At 41.9% G+C, this 22208-nt stretch overlaps 1 protein-coding gene across 3 annotated transcripts in view; it reads left to right on the forward strand.

Moving 5' to 3' along the window:
* The first annotated feature begins 2050 nt into the window (after positions 1 to 2050).
* The window catches only part of MAP7D2 (MAP7 domain containing 2), an 84931-nt gene continuing 64773 nt past the window's right edge, over positions 2051 to 22208 (forward strand). For all 3 annotated transcript variants that reach the window (XM_026120704.2, XM_026120708.2, XM_026120705.2), the window contains exon 1: positions 2051 to 2287. In XM_026120704.2, coding sequence (XP_025976489.2) covers positions 2245 to 2287 — 43 coding nt within the window. In that variant the 5' untranslated portion in view covers positions 2051 to 2244. The remainder of the gene's footprint in view (positions 2288 to 22208) is intronic.

Below are 22208 nucleotides of genomic sequence, written 5' to 3' on the forward strand. Positions count from 1 at the left end.
TGCTTTTGTATCTCTCATATCCATTTCCTGTTTTCCTAATTCCCAGCCTTGCAGACTCATTGTCTATTTCCACTCCCTCAATGCCAAGCCTCTTTAATTTGTACTGAGACCAGCTGTTTCTTCCTCTGTGTGTTCCTTGAACACCTATCGGGGGAAGATTAAGATTACAGGACAGTCTTCCTTTTGGTTTCAGTGCCAAAGAAGCATCTGGAAAACAGGAGACATCCATACAGTATGACATGTAAGTTTTGGGTTTTTTTTTTTTTTTTGTAACATGAGCAAAACAATACAATTTCATCTTTAGACACATAGAATCATTGTAAGTGAAGCCTTTTGATATAAGTTTAGCCTGAGAAACAGCTGGCATGAAAATGTCCATTGAAATCATTTAAATTTGGTGGAGTAACAAACAACCAAAATAAAGTCTTTGAATGAAAGACAACATAAGCAATAATTATTTTTATGTGCACCAAAAAACCTTAAATCTGTCCAGTTAAAACTTTTTATTGAGATGTGCAAACCCAAACATGAGAACATCATTTGAATGTATTGATGAAAGATAAACTGTTGACAAGCAAGTCCTGGCAGATTAATTTGCACTTAGTAAGAAACATCAATTTACTTGGAGACACATCAGAAATACTGAAGCAAATATTAAAAAAAAAAAAAAAAGCTTAAAATAAAACGCTTTCCTCCTCCACCACCTTATGTTGATTATAGTCTGTATTTTCAGCTAATAAGAATGCAATGGGAATATCATTGCCAGGCAAAAAGAACAGCATAAAAGGAACAAGAGGGAAAAGTAGGAGGATTAAATATGCCTTAAATTTCAGCTTTGGCAAATCAGAATTGAAGATCAGGCAATAAGATATTTGGGTTCTAATACCAGTTCTAACCATGTTTCAAAGCCGCAGAGCTGGAACAGCTACAGCTGTCTGAAAGCCACATGCTTAGAGGCTGCAAACACTGTCATGGTACTGAAGACTGTCCTCACATTGTCAAGAATTAGCAAAAACAACGCAGGAGCAAAATAAATTTGTGAGCTGTGCATTAAAAGGCTCTGTCTTTCGACCACTTGCATACATTTATTTAAGAGAAGAAAAAAAGAGAGTGTTTTGCTTCTCAATTCTCCTTCAATCCTATTCTAAAATTGAATAGAAAATGGTAGTACCACTGCAGCGCCAGCCTGTTTTGGACAGACTATCTCCAGACCTGGAGCACGCAGTGACCTCGGGGAGGAATAGTTAGAAACGCGACTAGATGAAGGACGATACGTGTGTACCTCTCCCAAGCTGTACTGAGTACCACCAGGCTGGCAGCATGCCTGGCTAGGTAGAAAGGGACTGATGGGGAGAAACACGCCTTGGCTTCAAGCAAGGCAACGTCCCACTGGAGACAGCCCACCTAGCCCAGCGTATGGAAAAATCTGGGAAAACGAATTGTCAGGACCTCCCAGAAAGCCCGCGGGGGTGTTGTTTAGCCTTCCTAGATAAACTAATTAAACACGCCGAATCACCGAGGCCGGGTGGCCTCACCAGGTGCACTCAGCAGTGCGCGACGCCACCATGCAAGGTGGCAAACACCAGACATAACCACGGAGCCAACGGCCGCCGCTTGCCCACCCGAGGCATTTGGGGGCTGCCCGTGAGCCCCCATTTTGGCGAGGGGTGACCTCCGGGCGGCGAGGCGAGGCCGTTACCACCCCGTGATGGCCGCGCCGCTTCCCCCACAGAACAACGTGCGCGGCCTCCGGTGGGGGGAGGAGACGGGGCACGGCCGGGCGCGGCGGGGGAAGGAGCCCGGGGGAGTTTCGCGGACGCTTCTGCCGGACCTCCCGCTCGCCCCATCCGTAGCCCTATTTTCGGTGGTTTAGCAGACGCGAAAATTAAAGTCGCGCCGGCGCTTCCCCGCTGTAGCTCCCCGCGGCGGCCGACACCGCCCGGGGCCCCGGCAGCTTCGCCCTGGGGCTCCACGCACCGCCCCGCGCCGGGGCGGGGCCGCGGCAGCACCTGGCGGCGCGGGAGCCGCCGCCGCCGCCCAGCGCAGGCGGAGGAGCTGCCGCCGCCGCCGTGTGGCACCAGGCGGGCAGCCGTGCCCGGCCCCGGCCGCCTCCTCCCCGCCCGCAGCGCGGTGTCAGGTGCTGCGGGGCGGGCAGTGCGCCTGTGCGGCGGCCGCTGGGCGCCGCGGAGCCCCAGCGGCGGCGGTGGTACCCGGAGCCGCGGCGTTCGCCACCGGCCGAGGAAGATGGCGGAGCCGGGGGCTGCGCGCAGCTACCCGCGGGCGGCAGGTAGGGGACGAGCCGCGCGGCGCCGCCAGGTGCGGGAGAGCGGCGTGCCCGTGCCCGCCGGCCCTCGCCTCCCTCCCGGCCTCCCGCGGCGACGCTGGGCGCCCGCCAGTGCCTTCTCGCCTGGGGCCGCGGCTGCCGGAGGCACAAAGGGGCGCGGGGGGCTCCCCGCCCGCCCGGCAGGTGGCGGCGGCGGCAGCAGCAGCAGCAGCAGCAGGTCCGGCCGCCATCTCGGGCTGGGGCCGCGGCCGAGGCGGGTTTTCGGCCGCTGGGTGGGCGAAGCGGCGGCTTCTCGGGGGCTGCAGACGCGGGTTGTGCCGGGCGGGCGCCGCGCCTGGCAGCCCTGCTGCGTGCGCGCTCGTTCTACTGCTGCGCACGGTGTGTTTCTTTGTGGCGCGGTAAATATTTGCCACGAGGTGGCTTTTGTGCCTCCCGGCCCGACGGGTCGGGCTCGCACGGCACATGCATGTGGAGCAGTGAGTTTCCCAACCGCTGGTCGCGCTCGGTTTTGCCCTAAAGTAGAGAACGGCGAGGGAGTGATCCCTGAGCCTAATTTGCTGCGGTGCCTGGGCCTGCCTGTGCTGGTTGGCCAGCCTAGGCAGCAAACTGGTTAAGCTGGTATCAAGCCTGGATGTGCCTAGTTGTCAGCCTCTGCGTAGGCACAGCTCCTTTTAAGGTCCCTACGCGTTGCTATTCCACAAGGAGCATAACTTTAAATTTCTGAAGGTGAAGAGGGAGTGGGTGTGTGCGCGCACACACAGCCGATACAGTGGAGCCCGCGCTCTGAAAGGCTGCTCTGCTAGTAGGAGTTGCGTGTGGAAAGTTGCATGTGGTCCAGTCCTTTGGCACCAGGATATGTCAGAGCTAAGGCTGGTGGTTGCAGCCTTAACTCTTCACTTCACGTGTGTGCGTTAGGGTAGATTCATAAGGATGAGTCTGAGTGCTGTTTCCTCACATGGCCTCTCCCTATTTCAACGTATGAGGTTAATGGTGATTAAGGAATTAGGTAGCTATTCATTGTAATTTTATCTTAATCATCTGATGTGGGACTTTTGCTTCGTGCGTGGCAAGCCATACGCATCCTTGGGCGGAAGAAAGAATTAACTTCCGTTTTTTCCTAAGCTACTTTAGTTTCCAAAAGTAGCTTTACAATTGCTTTGGGAGATAAGGAAGTATTATGATTCTAGATTTATGGAATGGGAAGATGAATCCAAGTCTTTAACTTCTCTGAGGTAGCACTGGGTCAGGAGCCGACGACAGAGCCAGGAGCGTTTCCGTTTCTCTGTCCCTCATGCTCCTCCCGTGCTCAGCAGTCACAGTTCCTGCTGCAATCTGTTGCAGCTGAGTAGTCAGCACTTCTCGGTCTTGCGTGTCCAGTTTTTCATATTCCACTGTGGAAAAGAGGCAGGAAGACAATTATTGTCAGAATAACACAGAATTCTTATTTGTGACTTTTCTCCCCCTCTAAAGCATAAGAAGTCTGCATAGTATTTGCTTGCCTTGTCCACAGACTTTTTTTTTTCTCTTCTTCTTGTGTTTTCCTACTGTATACCTTCTAACTGCTGTGACAAATGTTGCAAGAAAGCTTTGTTCACTGTGTAGACCAGGGCATCATCTATTTTTTGCCATATATGAGTTTGGGAATCCATGGGAAAGGCAGCGTTTGATGTTGTAATTAAAGGTAGTTTCAAGCGGGACGTGTGTTGTAGAGTATGGACAGATCTAATCACTCCTGGTCAAGCATCAGCATTTGAACAGTGATGCCTAAGCACTGCAGTATAGAATGCTCTCAGCTAAATCCGTTATTTGATTGAACTACCAGAAGATATTATGTGACACGCTGGGGAAAGATTGTATGTGCATGGTACATTTTACAGGTAGTGGTGTGGATGGGATTTGAATCTGTAGTAGCAAAGCATGGGACTTTATTCTGGGGCCCAATTTAGCAATTTTGTAGCCATCACAACAGTTGCTAATGCCCTTTGTTAGCAGGGAGTGTGGAACTAGAGCTTTCTTAATTTGCATGTTCGTTTTTGCATCTGTTTCTGGAGTCCTTGTCTTGTTCGCAGGAATAGAGAGAATCATTCCTCCATATCCCCAAGTAAAACGCTCTTTCCCAATGTGTTGCCCCCCAAAAGGGTGTTGCCCAAGTGTCAGGTTGAATACCTGCAGCCAGCATCCCCTTTCCCAAGGTCTGTGCTTCTCTGGCAGCATCTGAGTAGAGTTTTGATTTCTAGAGGTCTCCAAAGCTGAGGATACTGCTAGGATGGCAGTCAGTGTGAGGCACCAGATTTAGGATGTCCATCACTTTGGACACTCTGCCAAGATCAAGTTGTAACAAACAAGCCCATGGTAAGGGAAGGTATTTGCATTTCTTGACTGCTAGAGGAAAGACTGTTGTTCAGTGGCTTATAATTCTGCAGAAGGGAGTAGAGTTCTGTGGTGCAAGCAAATAAGATTTGCAAACCTCAAGTGTTTTTATTTGCCAAAGATCAAAGCCTTGCAGCAAACAATAGAGATGCTACAGCACAAGAAAATATCGCATGAGTCTTTTGTAAGGGAAAGTGTCAGGTGACTGAAACATAGGTGTTATAGCCGCCACCATCTATAGTAATAATAATGACTAAAGAGCATTTGAAGGGCAAGCTGCTCGGTATTGAATCTCTCATCTTCCCTGTTGTTGCCCAGTGAAGTTTGCTTAACGTATCTTCTGAGAGATTGAAATACTGAATGCTTGGGTTTTCATGGCAATATATATGTATGTCTTCTGTTCTTACAGAAAACTTTGATCTAAGCAGATTTAAAGAACAATTGCATGTTGTGCCAACTGAGTCTACATATCACGAAAAGAGTTTGTGTAAAAGGAATTTGTATATGTATTTCTTTCAATATGGTGGTTTTTTTCTTCCTGAAAAGCAGTGCTTTTCCAGCTGATTTCTGTAAATCATTTTGGCTACAAGAAAGTATACTGAATACTCTTGTTTTATATTATTCTCTCTCAGGTATGGACATTTAAGGTTGTTTACCGAAAGTGTTAATTTACGTGCTGCTTTCCACATGATGTTACCATCTTGCAAGTATTGGTTTTAGTTCAGAGTAGTTTAATACATTGTGTAATTTCAAAAAACAAAAAAACCCAAACCATTTCCAGCTAAGTTTCATTTAAATGCAGTGCAGAAAAATATCTTGCCTTTGAATTATAGAACTGGAGAAATAAAAGACACATCACTTGAAATGCACATTTTATGAAAGTGAGGCACCTGAAAACTTCAGAGTGTTTATCAGACTGCTCTGTGCAGTGTCACATACCTCCGTTTGCTTTGGTGGCTGCCGTACCCACAGCAGTGTAAATACATCAGGGATGCATTTTATATTAGGTGATTATTTCTTGCTATACTAATTGAAAGAGTGTATACATATTTCATGAAACTATATATGCTGCCTGTTAATATCATATGATGATTTACATAGTAAAGCTTTTTTTCCCCCTCATAGATAAATAAAATACTTAATAATGAAACAATTATAGCTTTCTTAGTTATCAGTCTTTAACGTATGGGGAGTAAAACCAGCAAGGGAAATCCTTTTAATATGCTGTTCATATCTGTCAGTCATTTACTAATGCATTTTAAGGGAGCAGAAAAGCAAGAGCAAGTGTTTTAGTTATGGATCGTTCTTGCTGTGTTCAGATAATAAGATGTGGGGGTTGCGGTGGTTTTTTGTTTTTTGTTTTTTTTTTTTTTAATTTCCTTCATGTGTGCTTCTCCTGTTCTGGAATATCCCACTGTCACCATTGCTTAGTAGCTTTTTTGTCTTTTCTCTGTTCCAGTTATTTTGACACTCATGAAATCCAGTTTTTGCAGCAACTCTGACAGGCAGTTCCAGTTTCTGCCCTTCATCTATGTCTGGCTCAAACTGTCAAATGGATCCTAGAAGCAGTTATTTTCAGTTCAAGTTCCACATCCAATTATGTGGTGAAATGAAATAAAAATATATGGCTTGTACAGAATTTCTATAAATAAGTGCATTTTATAAAGCATGTGGAGGAAAATACAATTGATCAGGAAACTCATACAAAGTATGGAAATGTTACCTGCATTCAGTAACAGCCAACACAAGTTTTCTCCACCCTGTTTTCCATCTTCCTTCTTTAAATGGCTGTCACAGTCTTTCTCAGCCTGAGAATTTCAGGTTTCATGAGACTTGTATTATCTTCCAGGTTCTATTCGATATCGTTACCTAATATGTGATATGTGTGACAGATTATACTCAGTTCAGCATACTTGGTGACCCAAGTCATTGTACAACAGTATGTTAAATACAATTGTTGCTTTGTGTTACATGCCCAAACTTAACTTTCCTGGGAAGGAAAAGTTAACTGGCTGGGAGAAAAACATTGGTGAAATCTGTAAACAATGGAAGAAAAATTAATACTTTAGCTCAGTAAAGGTTATTGCAGTAATGGAAAGACACAATTCCTTCAGTACTGGAATGGATTTTTTTTAACCAACGTTAGCCTAAACTCTGGAGCATCGGTTTCTCTTTTGCACTTAAATAGCTAGAGGTTTTTGCTGCTGTCTTTATGTATACATGCCTGCTTTATTTGGTCAATAGGAAGCTGACCATTGGTGCAGTATTAAGGTGCTACATTCAAATGCCTATTTTGTTGAGATTGATAAAGTTCTTCTGTGATCTTTGGATTAACTTCTGTCACATAGCATCTTGGCTCTTCTTTGCTTTTTAAGTGGTTTTCAGTGTGAATGCCCAAAGCAGGAGTGACTAGAAGTGTTCCTCATGTTGTCTGCAGCTTCTGGTGTCACTGTGATAGCTGTTTGCTTAGATGACATTTTACTTTCAACTTCTTGTTTGTTTCTAAATATGCCAAAATTTGTTCTTTCACTTTCGTTGCATGTTATTTTCTTTCGATAAATAAAGATGTCGGTAGCCAACATCCCTTTTTGAGGCTTCACTATTATTAAATTAATTCCTTTACCATATGGAAAGAGCAGCTTATTATGTTCCAATATAGCGTGTAGGCTTCTGTAGATTGGGCCAATTTGAAAAACATACTATTGAGCTGAATTTGTTGTAGTGATTCAACAGAAGAGGTCACTTCCTCTGCATCATATAATATTTTACTTTTCTGAATTTACTTTTTTTCCCTTATCAGAGTACATAGATTTTTGGAGCAGTCTTATGTATTCAAATTCTGTATTTTCTGGTATGCCAAAAATCTGGAAACTCTTCTTTCTCTGTGCTTTGAATATAAAAAGAGATAAAATTATGTTTGCTCAAACTTTTGAAGTCAGCCCCTTCACTAATAATTAAAGCTGTTGTTCTGTGAAGTCAGTCCTGTGTGTTTATGTTTGCCTTCCAAGAGGACCTGTCCATTAACTACATATTAACTCGGTGTTGTGTGATGGGCATCTCTTAGTCTAGGGTCCTTTCTGAGTGGGTCTTTCATGTCAGAGTTGTCTGCTTGTTGACTCTATGTTCACATTAATGCATTTACTTGCATGGAAAGAGAAATTAATTTTGTGCCCCGTGATGGATTAACATTGAACAACCATTTTAGAAGAAGAGAGTATATGGAGCTTCCTAAATCTACTTTTCTTTGTTTGTTTTTTAAGTAATTTCTCTAAAATGGTTCTTTTTTTCCCTCTAATACTGATACTAATAAATAGAAGGAGGCTTTAAAATTCATCACTTCTACCAGAGGTTTTGATAGGGTGGAAAAGGATGTGTTGGATAAAAGTCCATGATAGCACATATCAGTTTGTAGATGCCACTGTAAAAGTATCTTAGAAATCTTCAAGAAAGTAACAGTAACGTTAGTATATCCGATTGGTTTGTTTGTTTTAATGCCACTTGCTGGAGGGTATATTGTGGTTTTGTTTCAATTAGATAAGATCTGGAAGTATATCTTCCTTGGTTCAACCCATATGAATTATTAAATTACTTGTGTTACACCAAGCAGAAGCTAGCAGAGCTCTCCTTTACTGCAGAAAAACATTCATTCAAATATTTCTAGTTTGCAATTAATTTTGGTTGTAGGTGTGGTGGAATCCTGAAATTCTTAATGTGGTTTTGTTCAAAAAAGAAAGATACAACTTTTCCTAAAGGTTGCATGGCATGCCCGGGGATGTAAACTAAAGAAAGAGTGCTGAAGTGATCTTCCATGACCCAGTCAGGGAGTATGCTGCTGCTCTCTTTTTGTTAAGCAGTAAATCAAGTGATAGTTTGAGGACAACTCTAGTCTGAGTAAACAATCCTTGATTATTTACTTAGCATAAACTTTCAATAATTAATTGTATGTAAAATAAAACTGCAGTCATATGAAAGAAAAATACTTTTTCCTGTGGCATATAACACAAAAAGGGCCTTTTCTTTTGTCCTAAAAGGGAAAATAAGATAATATTGCAGTGTTTATCCACACATCATTACTGCAATTTTAAATATTTTAAGTAGAGGTTTTTTACTTCCCTTCCCTCAGGAGGGTGGTATCAACTAAAGACTTGATTCAACTGAATAGACAGAGGCTTTCCTTGGTAAGGTAGGAGCAGAAGGCTTGGCCTGGGATAACCTGATAAAGCGTACTTGCTGGCAGTAGAGCAGAAGCTGTTGCCATTGGTGGTGGAGCTGCTTTTGGAAGTACTTTCCTTCTCTCATCCAGGGCTGCTCACCTTGCTCTTGCCGGTAGTTTTCACTCTCTCTTTTGTGCTGAATGTGGAATTTGGGTGTACCTGTATGGACACATTCAGTGTCAGGGGAAGAAACCTCTGGCAGCAGACTGGAAACATGTCATTGGGGTTCTGAAAATGTTGATAAAGGATAGACCAATTACTATTTCTAAAAATAATGTTAGATAGGCTGGTTTTCCTTTAACTGTCCTAAAAAGAATTGGGAGCAAGGCCTTAGTTTTATTCTTAGTTTCTTGACTTTTAGTACTGTGCTTCAGCCATAGAGCATCTTTTCCCTTACCCTAAATGATCTATTAATAACTATGAGCATTTCCATTGCGCTTCTTGGATTTAGTAAAGCTAAGTGCTGTGGTTATAAGTTAGTACTGCAATTTTCAGAAGTTGTAGGAAGTGGTTTAACGGTGCAGTGAAATAAATGGGTGACCTTCCTTTGGCTTAAATGCCTTGTTCATCAGGTTCTGAAAGAGGATACTTCATTACAGGGTTATGTTCCAGGATGTGTGTGCTGGCTCTTTCAGGCCAGGTTATGGCCCTGAAAGGAAATAGATTGTTTAGCAAAAGTATTCTGCAGAAAGGATGGATTTTTTGGCGTTATCAAGCCGTGGAACTGAAAGAAAATGTGAAACAGGAATAACTGCATAAATTATCAAAGACATTTATTAAATAATGGAAAGAGGGTTTGTTTTTCATAATACCTTTTATAATTGAAGGGCAGTCTTTTATTTTTTCCTTTGCAGTATGTTTTCCCTGTTCTTTTTTTTTTTTTTTTTTTTCCCCCTGACATTTTGTACTCTCTATTCTTACACCATGATCTCTGACTATATCCACTCTGTATGAGCCAGCAATGTACCCTTGTGGCAGAGAAGGCCAACGGCATCCTGGGCTGCATTACACAGAGCGTTGCCAGCAGATCAAGTGAGGTGATCCTTCCCCTCTACTCAGCGCTGGTGAGGCCACATCTAGAGTGCTGGGTCCAGGTATGGGCTCCACACTATAGAGGAGGCATGGACATCCTGGAGTGATTCCAGCAAAGGGCCACAAAGATGATTAAGGGACTGGAGCCTCTCACATATGAGGAAAGGCTGAGGGAGTTGAGGATTGCACAGCCTGGAGAAGAGAAGGCTCAAGGGGATATATGTATATTTATTTGTATAAATACCTGAGGGAAGGGTTTAAAGAGGACCAGGCCAGACTCTTGTCAGCAGTGCCCAAGGACAGGATCAGAGGCAGTGGGCAAAAATTCAAACACAAGAAATTCTGCCTGAACTTAAGAAAGCACATCTTTACTGTGAGAGTGGCTGAACACTAGCACAGGTTGCCCAGAGAAGTTGTGGAGTCTCCGTCCTTGGAGATACTCAAAACCCAAACATGATTCTGGGCAGCCTGCTCTAGGTGACCCTTCTTGAGTAGGGGGTTTGGACTAGATGATCTTCAAGAGGTCCCTTCCAGCCTTAAGTATTCTGTGATTCTTGCTTCAAGTGTTGTATTGCTAGAGGGTGTATGAAGAAGAATAGGTAGCCTGTCTTTGAATCCTAGTGTATTTAATCTGTGATGAAGGTGCCTGAATGATGTGTGAGTGGAACTGAAAGTCATGTTATACAGTACAAGCACATCCACTTTCAAATCCACTTTTTGTCATGACTGAGCTGTTTGTAATGCCAAAGACAAACTGAAGACTGTAAAGGAAGTCTTTGTACAACGAATGCTCCCTGAAGCGTGGTGGCAGGCTTGCAGGCCATGTAGCAGCTCAAAAGATACTTAGAATAGCACAGGTAATGTTCTAGGAGACTACAGAATTCTGTTTATGTAAAACCCGTGCAATGTGCAAATCTTCTGTTGTGAAATTCATTGTTGAAAATGATGCGCCTATGATACTGATAAACTGACACCCTATCACATTAGCTCTCAAACATTTTATATGACAACTTCTTTTTTGTTTGTTTCCCTGCTTTAATGGTATTTTCCTCCTTTCCCATTCCTATCCAGTCACCCCTACCTACAGGGTCATAAGGATGGCTGCACTGTGTCAGAGCAGTGGTGCGTCTCCCCCACTGCTCTTTCTCCCTGGGTGGCTAGTAGGCAACCTCTGGGGCAGAGTATAAGATCACAGCAAGCACACCGTATGCTTCCTAGCCCCTTGCACATTACTGTTTGAGCAGTGACTGAGCTAGAGATGTTTCCAGAAAACTTGGATACATCCCCAAGCTCTGGCCTACTCCGCCCTCCAGCTCCGTAACTGTCCCCAGTGCAATAACTCATTCCCATGCTGCAGCAGAGCTCACCCTCTTCCACCCAGCCTCAGGAGTGGAGGGAGAGAAAAGCATGAGGCCAGGAGGAGGCTGGGCCCATCAGGTGGGCTCTAGCAGGCACAGGTGACCTCTCTCCAGCACACCTGCCTTTTAGAAGTAGGAGGCCGGAGCGCTGAAGTAGCTATTACATTTTTCTCCTGGCACCTGTGAGGGAGTCAAGGCAGCTGGGAAGAGGAAAAAGACAGAAAGGAAAAGAAAATGCATTCTGTGCTATTTAACCCCTGCTTCAGGTGTTACAGTTCAAAAATGGAGAATTGCCATATCAAAGAACTCATTGAATATCAAAGGTAACAAAAAACAAGTAGGCTGAGGAATGTTTTCCTCGTCTTCAGAGCAGTTATCGGTTAACTGATGGATGTTGTAGTATGATATACTTCCTTAAGCCATAGGCATGGAGTTGGTTCTGAGAAGTAGCATTTTAGGCTGATGATACTCTGTAGTCCTTCGTAAAACCAGACAAGGAAGTCCTAAGGAAGATAACTGTTAGAAGGATAAAGACGAACTGTTCAGCAGCCAAAAGCTAGCTTTAATTTTGACTAGATTTGTATGCGTTTTGTCCCCTGCCTTTTGTATTTTTGTTTTCAGTTCTATAATCTAGTCCATCAGTTTATGCCTTGCCAGAGTAAATCCAATTTATTCTTCTCCTTTAAGCATCATTCAGTGAAAAGGTGGTTTCGGGGTTACCTGGCAGATGCTAGGTATTCTGTTCTTTAGGTAACAGTGAAATCTATTTCTAGTCATTCATTTGTAGGTGGAGTTGGAGTGACTCCCATTGAATACGTAGTTTGGGGTCTTCAGAAATTGGGAATGGACTTTACACCAGCTTATAAGGGTTAATGGTGTCAGGTCTGTAGATGAAAACCTCTTCCAGCATGTACCAGCTAGCACTCTTTGGCATGGTGGTGGGGAAGTTGGCCTCTGGTTCTAGAATTACCGAAACACATTTGTGTTCTCATGTAATAAGTCTAGATACTGAATTTTCCATTGATAATTTTTTGTCAGTAGTATTAATCCTTCTTGCCAAGGTAGAGAAAGTGTGCATAGTCAGATATTTGTGGTTAAACACAATTAATTTTCTTTATCCCATTGCCTGCTACCCCAAGTGAATCCATTTCTGGTCCTGCTGTCAGTTCAGGTGTACAGGAAGGCCATCCTTCTCACATGTGCACAGACCTGCTCATCCTTCTTCCAGCCTTATAGGAGGGGATGTAGTTTTGGCTGACTGCTCCCTTCTGAAATATTTATTGGCTTCTGTTACTTAAGCCAACTCAACCTACTCATCCCTGTCCCCTTTTCACTTGCTGTGGGTAGGCAGGTTTTTCAAGGCCTGACTCTAAGTGTGAAATAAAATTCTGGAGGAGTGCAGGGTTCATGTGCAAGTGCTAACCTTCTCTCTGCCTTAGTGTGTGGTGATGTGGGATTTTGTATTCAGCAGAAGTACTTTTTATTGCCATTATTAAACAGAAACCTCTTCTGTACAGGTGTACTTTGATCTGAACTTTGATCTGAACACAGGTAGTCTGCGTTTAATCGATCCTGGCAAGGAGCTCCATGGTCAGCTGCCCGCTGCTGAGAATGCTCTTTCCTCTACATCTGATAAATGTGTCTTTCCAGTGAGGCAGGGTTTGTGGACAGGTAATCTCTCTTTATTAGGCCAGCTGCTTATAGTCTAAACAAGCAAACTTCCTCACATACAGGTCTGGAAAAGGAACAACTGCATCCTAGTTCATGACATGTGGAAGTGTCCAGAGCAGAAAAGAGCAAGGGGATGGATGCAGGGAGCCCTGAGGAATAGAGAGATCTCAGAAGCAGCAAGTTGCCAATCTAATAAAGTCATGGGGTATTGGGAGCCAGGTTTTTTTATTGGGGAGGAAATGCAGCACCTGTGATGTTTACTTTGGTATGGGTGTGCTGCAGTATTGCAACTGCTGTTCAGGTTGGTTTTGTTCAGCTGAGTGCAGGTTCTAGGAGTCTTCCTCTAATCAAGAGGAAGGGAATAAAAGTTCTGATGTCTAGTTTATTTTGATAAGTATTCCAGTATGGTCCCTGGATTTGCAGGGTGGATGTAGCTACTAAACTTCTAGAAGCATTGACTAGGTGAAATTAAGGCAAATCTCTAAATACATAGAACAAAGTGTGGAATAGTAGGTGCTGCTGTTCTTGTATTGCCGTTTGTGGGGGTTTTGCGTCTGTGTCCAAAACTGCTGCAATTCTTGTTCACTTTTGCCTAATCTAGTGCAACAGCCCCAATTATTAGGTTTGTTAGCCAGGTTTATATTGGTGCAATTCCAGAGTAGCAAAGGAAAGTAAAGCTGCTGTAAAAATCATTAATGAAAATACTTTTTAACCACTTACATATTTCTTCCCATTCTGTTTTGGTCTGGAATACATACTTTTGTGATTATTAAAAGTAATGAAAATAAGAGAATCGCTGGCTTGTATCATTGTTGTATGCAGTTTTCAGATTTCTTGTAGTAAATAGTGCTGCCGCTAGCATATTTTTGAATGCACTCTGCAATAATTGCCAAATATTTACCAATTTTTAAATCCTGGAAGTATATTTAAATGGACACGCTTCTTGTTTCATATACTGCTGTTGACTTTTTACCTCAGTTTTTATCTGTTTGCACTCTCCAGTGAATAAAGAAATAAATGACACTACTGGATAGCTTCTGTGAAGAGCATGATATGGTCTCCCTTTCTATTGTTTTGAGAGCTTCGTTTGTGAAGGAGAAAGTGTCTGGTGGGAGCTTGATTGTTTCGTGGAAGAATTAAAAATATCTGCCGTAACAGTGTTAGCAAGTGTTGGATTCTTCAGTATGAGCATTCTGGGATTCATGGCAGACTGTGGGCATGCATGAAGATAAACTGCAGCAGGCAAGCGCATCGCTGGGGCCTTCTATGCCAAGGTGCTGCACATGGAGACTTCTGAGGTTGGGGTATGGGGCACTTTTTTGGTGGAGTCTTCTGCCACTTACTTGATAGAAAGGAAGTGGGAAGTGCATTGTGTCAGTGAAGCAGCAGCAGCAGCTTTGCTGTTCTTCCTGTAAGATTTTTATGGAGGATGATACAGTTAGGAAAGGGCAGAAGGGGTCCTGCTGCCACCAACATCATCAGATACATTCAGAGTGTATACATGCTCTCCTTTAGAGGTCTGGGCTTTAGGTTCCTAAAATAGTTAGGGATATGCAATAGGTATCTGAAGAAACACCTTTTCCCTTATTTAGTTGAGCTCTGCTTCAAATGAGGAGCCATAGCTGGAATCTACTGCTAAAGCCTCAGGTACGTGAGGGCAATTTTTTTCAGTATATTTGAAGGGAAGTGAGTATCTGAGGCCATGTACAACTGCTCTGTTTCAGATTTAAGAGCTTTCAAAATCATTCTAAAAACTGTTCTTGATTTTAGCCTTGTTTTGTTTCTCTGGGCTAAAAGTGCAGGGGAGTGTAAATAAAGAGATAAAAACCCCAAGGCCTATCCTGTGTGCCGGGTAAAATATCGTTAAAGTTTTTACCTTTGAAAATAGTATGTATTTTCATCTCCTGCACAGATTGCTTGCTAAATATGGAGAAATAGCAGCTCGTTTAACACTTTGTTTATAGCATGAGAGCATTTGCTTTTTAAAATGCTTGGCAGAACAGCAAATTACAGCTGGGAGTGAGAATCTCTGTGTACTGCACAGACACTTGTAGGAGATGGAAAGTTAATCCAAGTGAATATGGTTATTCATTGAAAGTTGTGAAGTTATTGAGAAAGCTGGACGCTTTCCTTACTACTTTCACCTACAGCCATGTCTCATCATCTTGAAAATACAGTTAACTTAGTAATTTACTAGTCTTTTTGACTAATGGGGTAACAGTGGTGGACAGGTTTGTGTGGGCAGGGGGTATCTGCAAAAATATTTTAAACCGTGTCCGTAAACATGTGTGGAGGCAGGGGATAGACTACAAAGAGGTGTATATTGGCAAGGCTAGCTGCAAAATAGTGTACTTCCTCTTAGGAAGAGGAGGAGGTAATGGGTACGAAACTGTACCTTTTCCTGAGAAGCTCTGGAAATAACCTTAAGCTGAAGGCGATTGATCCCTCGGGATCATGCTTGCATAGGGATGGTGATAAGGGAAGAAGTTTTACCCATAACAAAGGCACATCTTAGGCTTAATTTCAGGGATGCGAGGAGATGGGATATCTGCAGTTCAAAGTCCAGATACTGAGCTTCCATGCGTGTTAGGGAAGGGCCTTTCTTTGAGGCGATGGTATAACCAGGTGAGAGGCAGCGTGGGGTTCAACTCAACTCTTCGCAATCATGGAAAGCTTTCACTTTCAGAAACCTTCTCTGTATCTGGTTTTTCATGCAAAATGCTATAGTATTGTTGTCCTATGCCCGTGTTAAGCTATTCTGCAGGGAGTTTTAAATGATGACTGATGCAAACCATGAAGCAGCTAACTTGCATAGCATCGGGACCTTAGGTTCATAGTAAGGAAGGAATCCATTAGCTTTTTCCTTTTATCTAGGAACTTTTAGGGTCTTCTGAAAACAGACAGGGAAAATCTATTTCAGATATACATAGACAAGTCCTGCCCAATTATTCAGGGGTTTTTCTCTACAGCTGCCTGTCTGCTGAAGAACAGTTTCAGTGAAGGTGATAGGAAGTTCGCACGGATGTTTTGTTGTGGGGAACTACAGAAACTGGAAGGTTTGTTTGCATATAGTATTTTCTTTTATGTAGCTCATACTACCAAGACATGATTGTAGTTATTATACATTGTTACCAATAACGAGTAAGTGGAATTGTTTTCTTAAACCTGCTCATAATGCATTGATTCTTTTTTTCTCAGCTTGAGTACTATACTGTAAAGAACGTTGCTAGTTAACATCATTAACTCATGGCATTTGCTTTGATGTTCCCCTTTCTGCTTAGCTTTCTTAGTGAGTTTTGCAAGGAAAGTATATTTGCTAATCAATGCCATGACTTGACTTTCCTAGAAGAATGTAGAGCTCTTCAAATAGCTTGAATTTCAAAAAATAAATGTGGACATTGGAGAGTGAGGTGGTTTTATTTGCTTATTTTGTGGTTGTAGAAAGATTGCAATTGTCTGTCTAAATAAATGGATGGAATATGGAATATCAGCAGTTGAAGTGTTCCCCACACATACCTACTTCTAAGCAGATACATTTTATCAAATCAAGTCTACTTTTATCCACAAAACTTTAAATATGTATTTTTTTTATTAATAGTGAATCTGAAAGAGATACCAAATAAAAAGCTAGAATGAAGCTCACTATTTTTATTGTCAAAGCTCTGAAAAATTCTGGAGAAATGAACAGGCAGTGTATTTGTTGATGTTTTGTAGCACTTATGTAGCAGGCTTCTTGTAACAGGGTTAAGGGGTGTGTGTGTGTGTGTATATTTGTGTGTGCATATTTTTTTAAAGGTAGTATGATATCGTGGATGTAGCACGAAAGTATAACCCTGAATCTCTCTGATTTTAATCTTATCTCTGTGCCACTTCTGCATCCGTCCTCTCTCCTTTCCTCAGCCATTGAAAGAACACCTTCTGCTGTTGAAATAAACATTTCTATAGTGCTTTTAGACTGTTAAGTACTAAACATTGACTAAGACAGATGTAGGTTGCTCATTTGGAGAGATTGGTACAAATTTTTCCTGCCTTACAAGTTTGCCTTCTCTGTGGTCAGGAGGATCAAGTTTCTTCTAAAAATAGTTGTAGTTTGCATGGGAGAAATCTTGAACATACTTTTGGCCAATAGCTCTTACTCCGTTTATGTCAGGTGTGTAAAATGAAGGTCAAAGAGAAGATGGAAAAGAGGGCGTTCCTGTTTTCTCTGCATTTAACATCTGTCAGCAACAAAGGACCTTGGAGTAAAATCTGCTCCCAACTATGGTTTTTGCACATTCTTTTGTATGTAACAGAACCTACCTCCTACTGTTCAGTTTAATATCAAGACAGTGCACAGGTGTCCTATTTGTAGTAGAAGTACCCAGGCATAGGCATTCTTACCTCTACTGAATAGTTCAGAATGTGGAAGTTCTCTTCATCTGATGAAATCACTTTTTTTTTTTCCTGCTGTTTCTACCATTCCTAGTAAAAGCTTCTCATCAGAAGGTATTAGTGATATCATTGCTAAATATTAATCTTTTACAGAATGGGAGTTTGCATTCTAGGCATTCAGGTGAAATTGCGCAAAACCAGGCTTAATAAAGATGTCATGGCATACATTAATTAAAATGTAGACAGAGTCCATATATATTCTGTGAAGAAATATCATTACATTAGAGAGGAACTGATAGAATTTCTTATGGTCCTATTAAATATTTATAGTAAATGTAGAAACAGGTAACTTTTGCAGGTTGATTTTTATCTTAAGTCAGATCTTTTATTTTTGTGAAAGTATTTTTAAAAATGAACATTTTGCTTCATCTTGGTGATCATGGAACAAATCAATGTATGAGGTTGCATACCAAAACATCTGCTAGGTGTGTTGATTAAAAATATTTCATCCTGCACATAGAGATAGCAGTGTAGTTCAGTAAGGTTATTCCTCTATATTTACTTTTTCTTCTTTTTATTCTTTGCTAATAGATTCTATTTTTGTAGTTTTTGTGCATCAGATTTTTTTAAAGTGTTCTTTAGAAATGTCATGTACTTTACTTTCCTTAGAATTGTTTTTCACCTGATCACCAGAAAATGTGACCGAAAAGCGTAGTACTTTCCTTTTGTTGAATGGGATTTATCGTTGTGATTGGGGGGGAAAAAAGAAAATGGGATTAAGATTATATAAAGGTCAAGCATTTTATTAGCATTATTGCACTGCTGTTGTCTGCTAGTGACCTTTTTCAATAATCATTCTCACTGTGCTTTCATTAAACTCTGAAAACACCGAGCTCTCCTTGGGTTTATCTCTTGTCTCTAAGGTTAACGGAGTGCAAATGCCCTCTATTTCATGCTGCTCTGAGCATGCAGCCTGAGCAAGTTCCAAACCTGAAAGGGTATATTAGAAAGCTGGTACTATCATTGCATTATTTTGTTGAGAGTAGACTCTTTCTTGGGAAATGATACCTTCTAATGAGCATTTACGCTGTTTTGTCATAGGTGAAGAAAACATTGTCAAATGCAGATTTGACAGTACTATATCAAAAATTAGATTCTCTTTATATTAAAAATTTTAGGCATTCTGCTTTTTAAAATGTCTCTGTTTTGCTGAAATAAGTTTTGAAGCTATATTTCGTCCTATTACAAGTCCCAGGAGATAATTAGGAAATTAAATGCCTAATATTTTAGTTCCTTTGCTAAAATGCTTTAACTGGCATTTTCCCATTCTTCTCAAAGCCTTGATATTCTGTCTTTTCATTCCCTCAAGGTCCATTCCTCTTGAAGTGAAGGAGTGCTGCCTTCATGCAAGAACCCAAAGGCTGATGATGTGGGATACGGTTATATATAATGGAATTGAAAAATATGAGCTTTAGATAGTCTAATCTTTTGGAAATCCTGATTTTTAGCGTGTTCTTTTAGAAGCCTTTGATCTTTAGTTGGAAATTCTTCATTAAATGTCCCTTCCCCTGAAGTCATCGATGTTCTGCTGGCTTATATTCCTTCATCAATAAAAATGTAGAGTTTTGAGGTGGGGGTGGTTCTGAATGTTTAAATAAAAAGTGCCTGTGTTGCTATTGCATCCACAACATTGTTTTTCAGCTCTGTTAGTAAGCATGCATTTGAAGGCAGGTGGTATTTTGAAAATACATGTGGAAAATCCTCCCGTCCTGTGTGTACTCTCATGCCTCCCTGGCAGGAGGGTGTACAAATTGCATTACTGTGCACAGTGAGGTACTCTGCTGGAAGTCATCTAACATCTGTGTCGGCACTGGTTGTCTTAGACTCCCTGTGAGTAGGGAGAAATAGGTGCTTCTGCATTCCTGCCTCAGGGGGAAATGAACTGTCCTGAGACTGTTTTTCTCTCCAGAGAGTGAGTTAGAAGGGAGGCAGGAGTTACTAGCTTAGAGATAGGTGTGTATTGTCTGAGATGACACAAGTTATTTAAGATGAATTTCACCCTCCCTGGAAATTGGAGGTTCTGTAGCTGTTACAATGGAGTGTATGATACCTTGGGGAACAATTTGTGAGCCTCCATGAGATGCTGACACCTATAGCAGTCACTTCAGTCCTTGCTGGCCAGACTCTGCCACTGGTCAGACTTTCAGGTGTGCTCTGGAGGGCTGTAACCAGCTCACCACCCCCTCACGCTGGGTTAAACCTGCTGACAATGTGCCCATGGGCATGAGGCTGGATGCTCTTTGGGAGTCAGATTTATCATACGTGCTGCAGAGGTTTAGTTGCCAGCTTGCTCTCACGTTTTCCCCTACCTGGGAGTGTGTCACTACTGGCTAGGAATTTGTGGAGCCTCCTTTTGCCTTTCTTGGAAACCCTTCACTAGCTCGCAAAGGTTAAGCCAAGGTGACTTTTTCCAGTGGCAGCAGTCTGCTTCCAGCTGCTGTATTCCTCAGTACGCTTATAGCCTTCCCTGGTGCATGACCTGAGATGCTCCATCTAGGCAGGGGGAAGCAGCCAGTGATTTGTGTGAATAGCATGATGGGCAGCGCACAGCCTACAGGCTGTTGGTTTGGTGCTGCTGAATGGATTGATAATCACTCTTTCATTTAAGTAGCCAGGCACATTTCATAGGATGGACTCTTAATAGCTCTATCGATGTAGCTTAAAAATGATTACAGCGTGCAGTGCCTTCTCTGTCTCTGAAAGAGAAGCTTGTTTTAATCATAAATTACTGCTCCATACATTGACTGTCATGGTTACATGTTTGCTGCTTAAGCAAACAGTATTTGTGGGGTTTTGTTTTTGGCAATGTAGTAAATGGAAATGAGAAATGGTCATTATGTGAACTGCCTGTCCATGTTTTAGAAAGATCTATATAAGGTAATAATGTACACATGGATTCCTAAGAAGCCTGTCATTCAGCAAAGCATTTGGAAAAAATTTGTTCCAAAAAATCACAATGTCAATGTGAAATGATATGGCTCTCATCTCGCTGGACCTGCATTTTTTAGGGCAGCTGAGGCATTTGCTTTTAAGCTATTCAGGTGTCTGCGTTCCAGTTCTGTGGCTGCACCTCATATGGAGCATCGGCTGCCTCGTCTGCATGGGCACTTCATATGAATCTAAAGCTTCAGGCTTTTGATTTTAGGGTCTTTTTGATTATACTTGTTAATCCAGGTGGGGTATTTTTATTGCTGAAATTGCAGGTAGTTGTGAGAAGTGTTTAGAAAAAGAAAATATTGCTGGATTAATAGATGATACAGATGTATTTAATGATGAATAAAACTTAACCTGCTAAATTAATTCCATTTTTTAAGCTTGGATGTTGGGTGCACGTGCACATGCATGTACTGCTGAATGTAGGCTTGTTTTCCAGCTCTAACTAGAGGGTCACATACTTATCAGGCTGTGGAGATCCCTGCTTTGGAGCAGATTAAGTCAGAACGGGAGTAAGTAGAGAGCAAAATCCTCATTTTGAAAAAGAGGTAAACTGAGTAGGGTACAAAGGAACCGGATTTTTTTTTTTTCTTTTACAATTGACATCAGGCTATAAAACGAGGTGCCTTCAGTGCTGCAGAGGAAGTTCTCTGCCTGTAAGCCTTCTCCAGCCATACAGACATTGCCTTGGCTTGGAATAACCATTCTCTCTTCTTGTAGGACTCTGAGATTTCTGCTTTAAACCCTCAAGTAATCATAGCAATGGAGACTGGATTTTAGATCTCTTTCTACCCTTTCTCCTGCTTTATGCTTTCATTTTGAGCTGTAGAGTTTGACTTACTGATGCTTCAGAATTCTGGTGGTTTGGATAAAGGAAGTGAGCTTTTGGCACACCGCCTGCCATATATATAGCTAATCTTTAGTCCTTGACCACTTTTTCTGCCATTGCCTTTCTGTGTTCTTCTGTGTGTTACTGTTGTAACTAACCACTCTGGGGCAGGGACTACCTTTTATTTCATGCTCCTACTGCAGGATGGAACCCTGTGCCCATAAGAAAGGCTTTGTGCAGGTTTATTCTACAATAGAGTAACATCCTCTCTCGTTTTTTCCTTTTGTTCTTTGGAGACGTCTAAAAATAGTACTTTCATTCTCCACAGAATCCTTAAAACATGGTTAAACAGCAGAGTAAATGGGGGAAGATATATCCAAGTATAGAAGAGAAGATAATCTCTAGAAAGTTAAATGTAAAACAGTGATATTTGAAGTCGGGAATATTTTTTGAGGAGCAAACTGCTAAAGGCATAAAAAATGACAATGAACACTTCCCCCCACCCCGCCCCCTCAACACACCAACCCTGCCAGACTTGGTGGCAGGTTGATAAATGATCCTTGTGTGAAAGGAAGAGTCAAAAAACAGAAGGCCATATCATTAAAGTTTAATTATTTGCATCAGTATTCAGCGTGGAGGAGTTTAAGGAATGTTTCATATCAAAGCCTTTCTCTCAATAGGATATAGTTTAATCTATTGCTTAAATTGGTTCTGATGCCAGAGGAAATTAGCCTCAGTACAGAGGCTTGAGAGTGATCCAGAGAGCTGAAGACCAACAAATCAAAGTTTTCTAGCATAAAACTGAATAGACAAAATATGATGTACTACTAGGAAGAGCGTGTGTGCTTTTTGTAAGGAAAAGTTGAATCTTGCAAATCAGTTTGACTTCTCTGAAGAGATCAACAAATATGAGGAGCTGAATGATAATGAGGTGGCATTTTCTGTTGATAGGCCATTAAGAGTAGTCTTAGTATGATGTTTATTGAAGTTTTTCAGAAGAATCAGTATTGAGTGACTGAGCAGTGGAATGGCAGATAAAATTCAGTGTCTGTAGGTATAAAGTAATGCACGTGGGGAGTGATGTC

This window comes from Dromaius novaehollandiae, chromosome 1, assembly GCF_036370855.1.
Source record: "Dromaius novaehollandiae isolate bDroNov1 chromosome 1, bDroNov1.hap1, whole genome shotgun sequence".
Lineage (NCBI taxonomy): Eukaryota > Metazoa > Chordata > Aves > Casuariiformes > Dromaiidae > Dromaius > Dromaius novaehollandiae.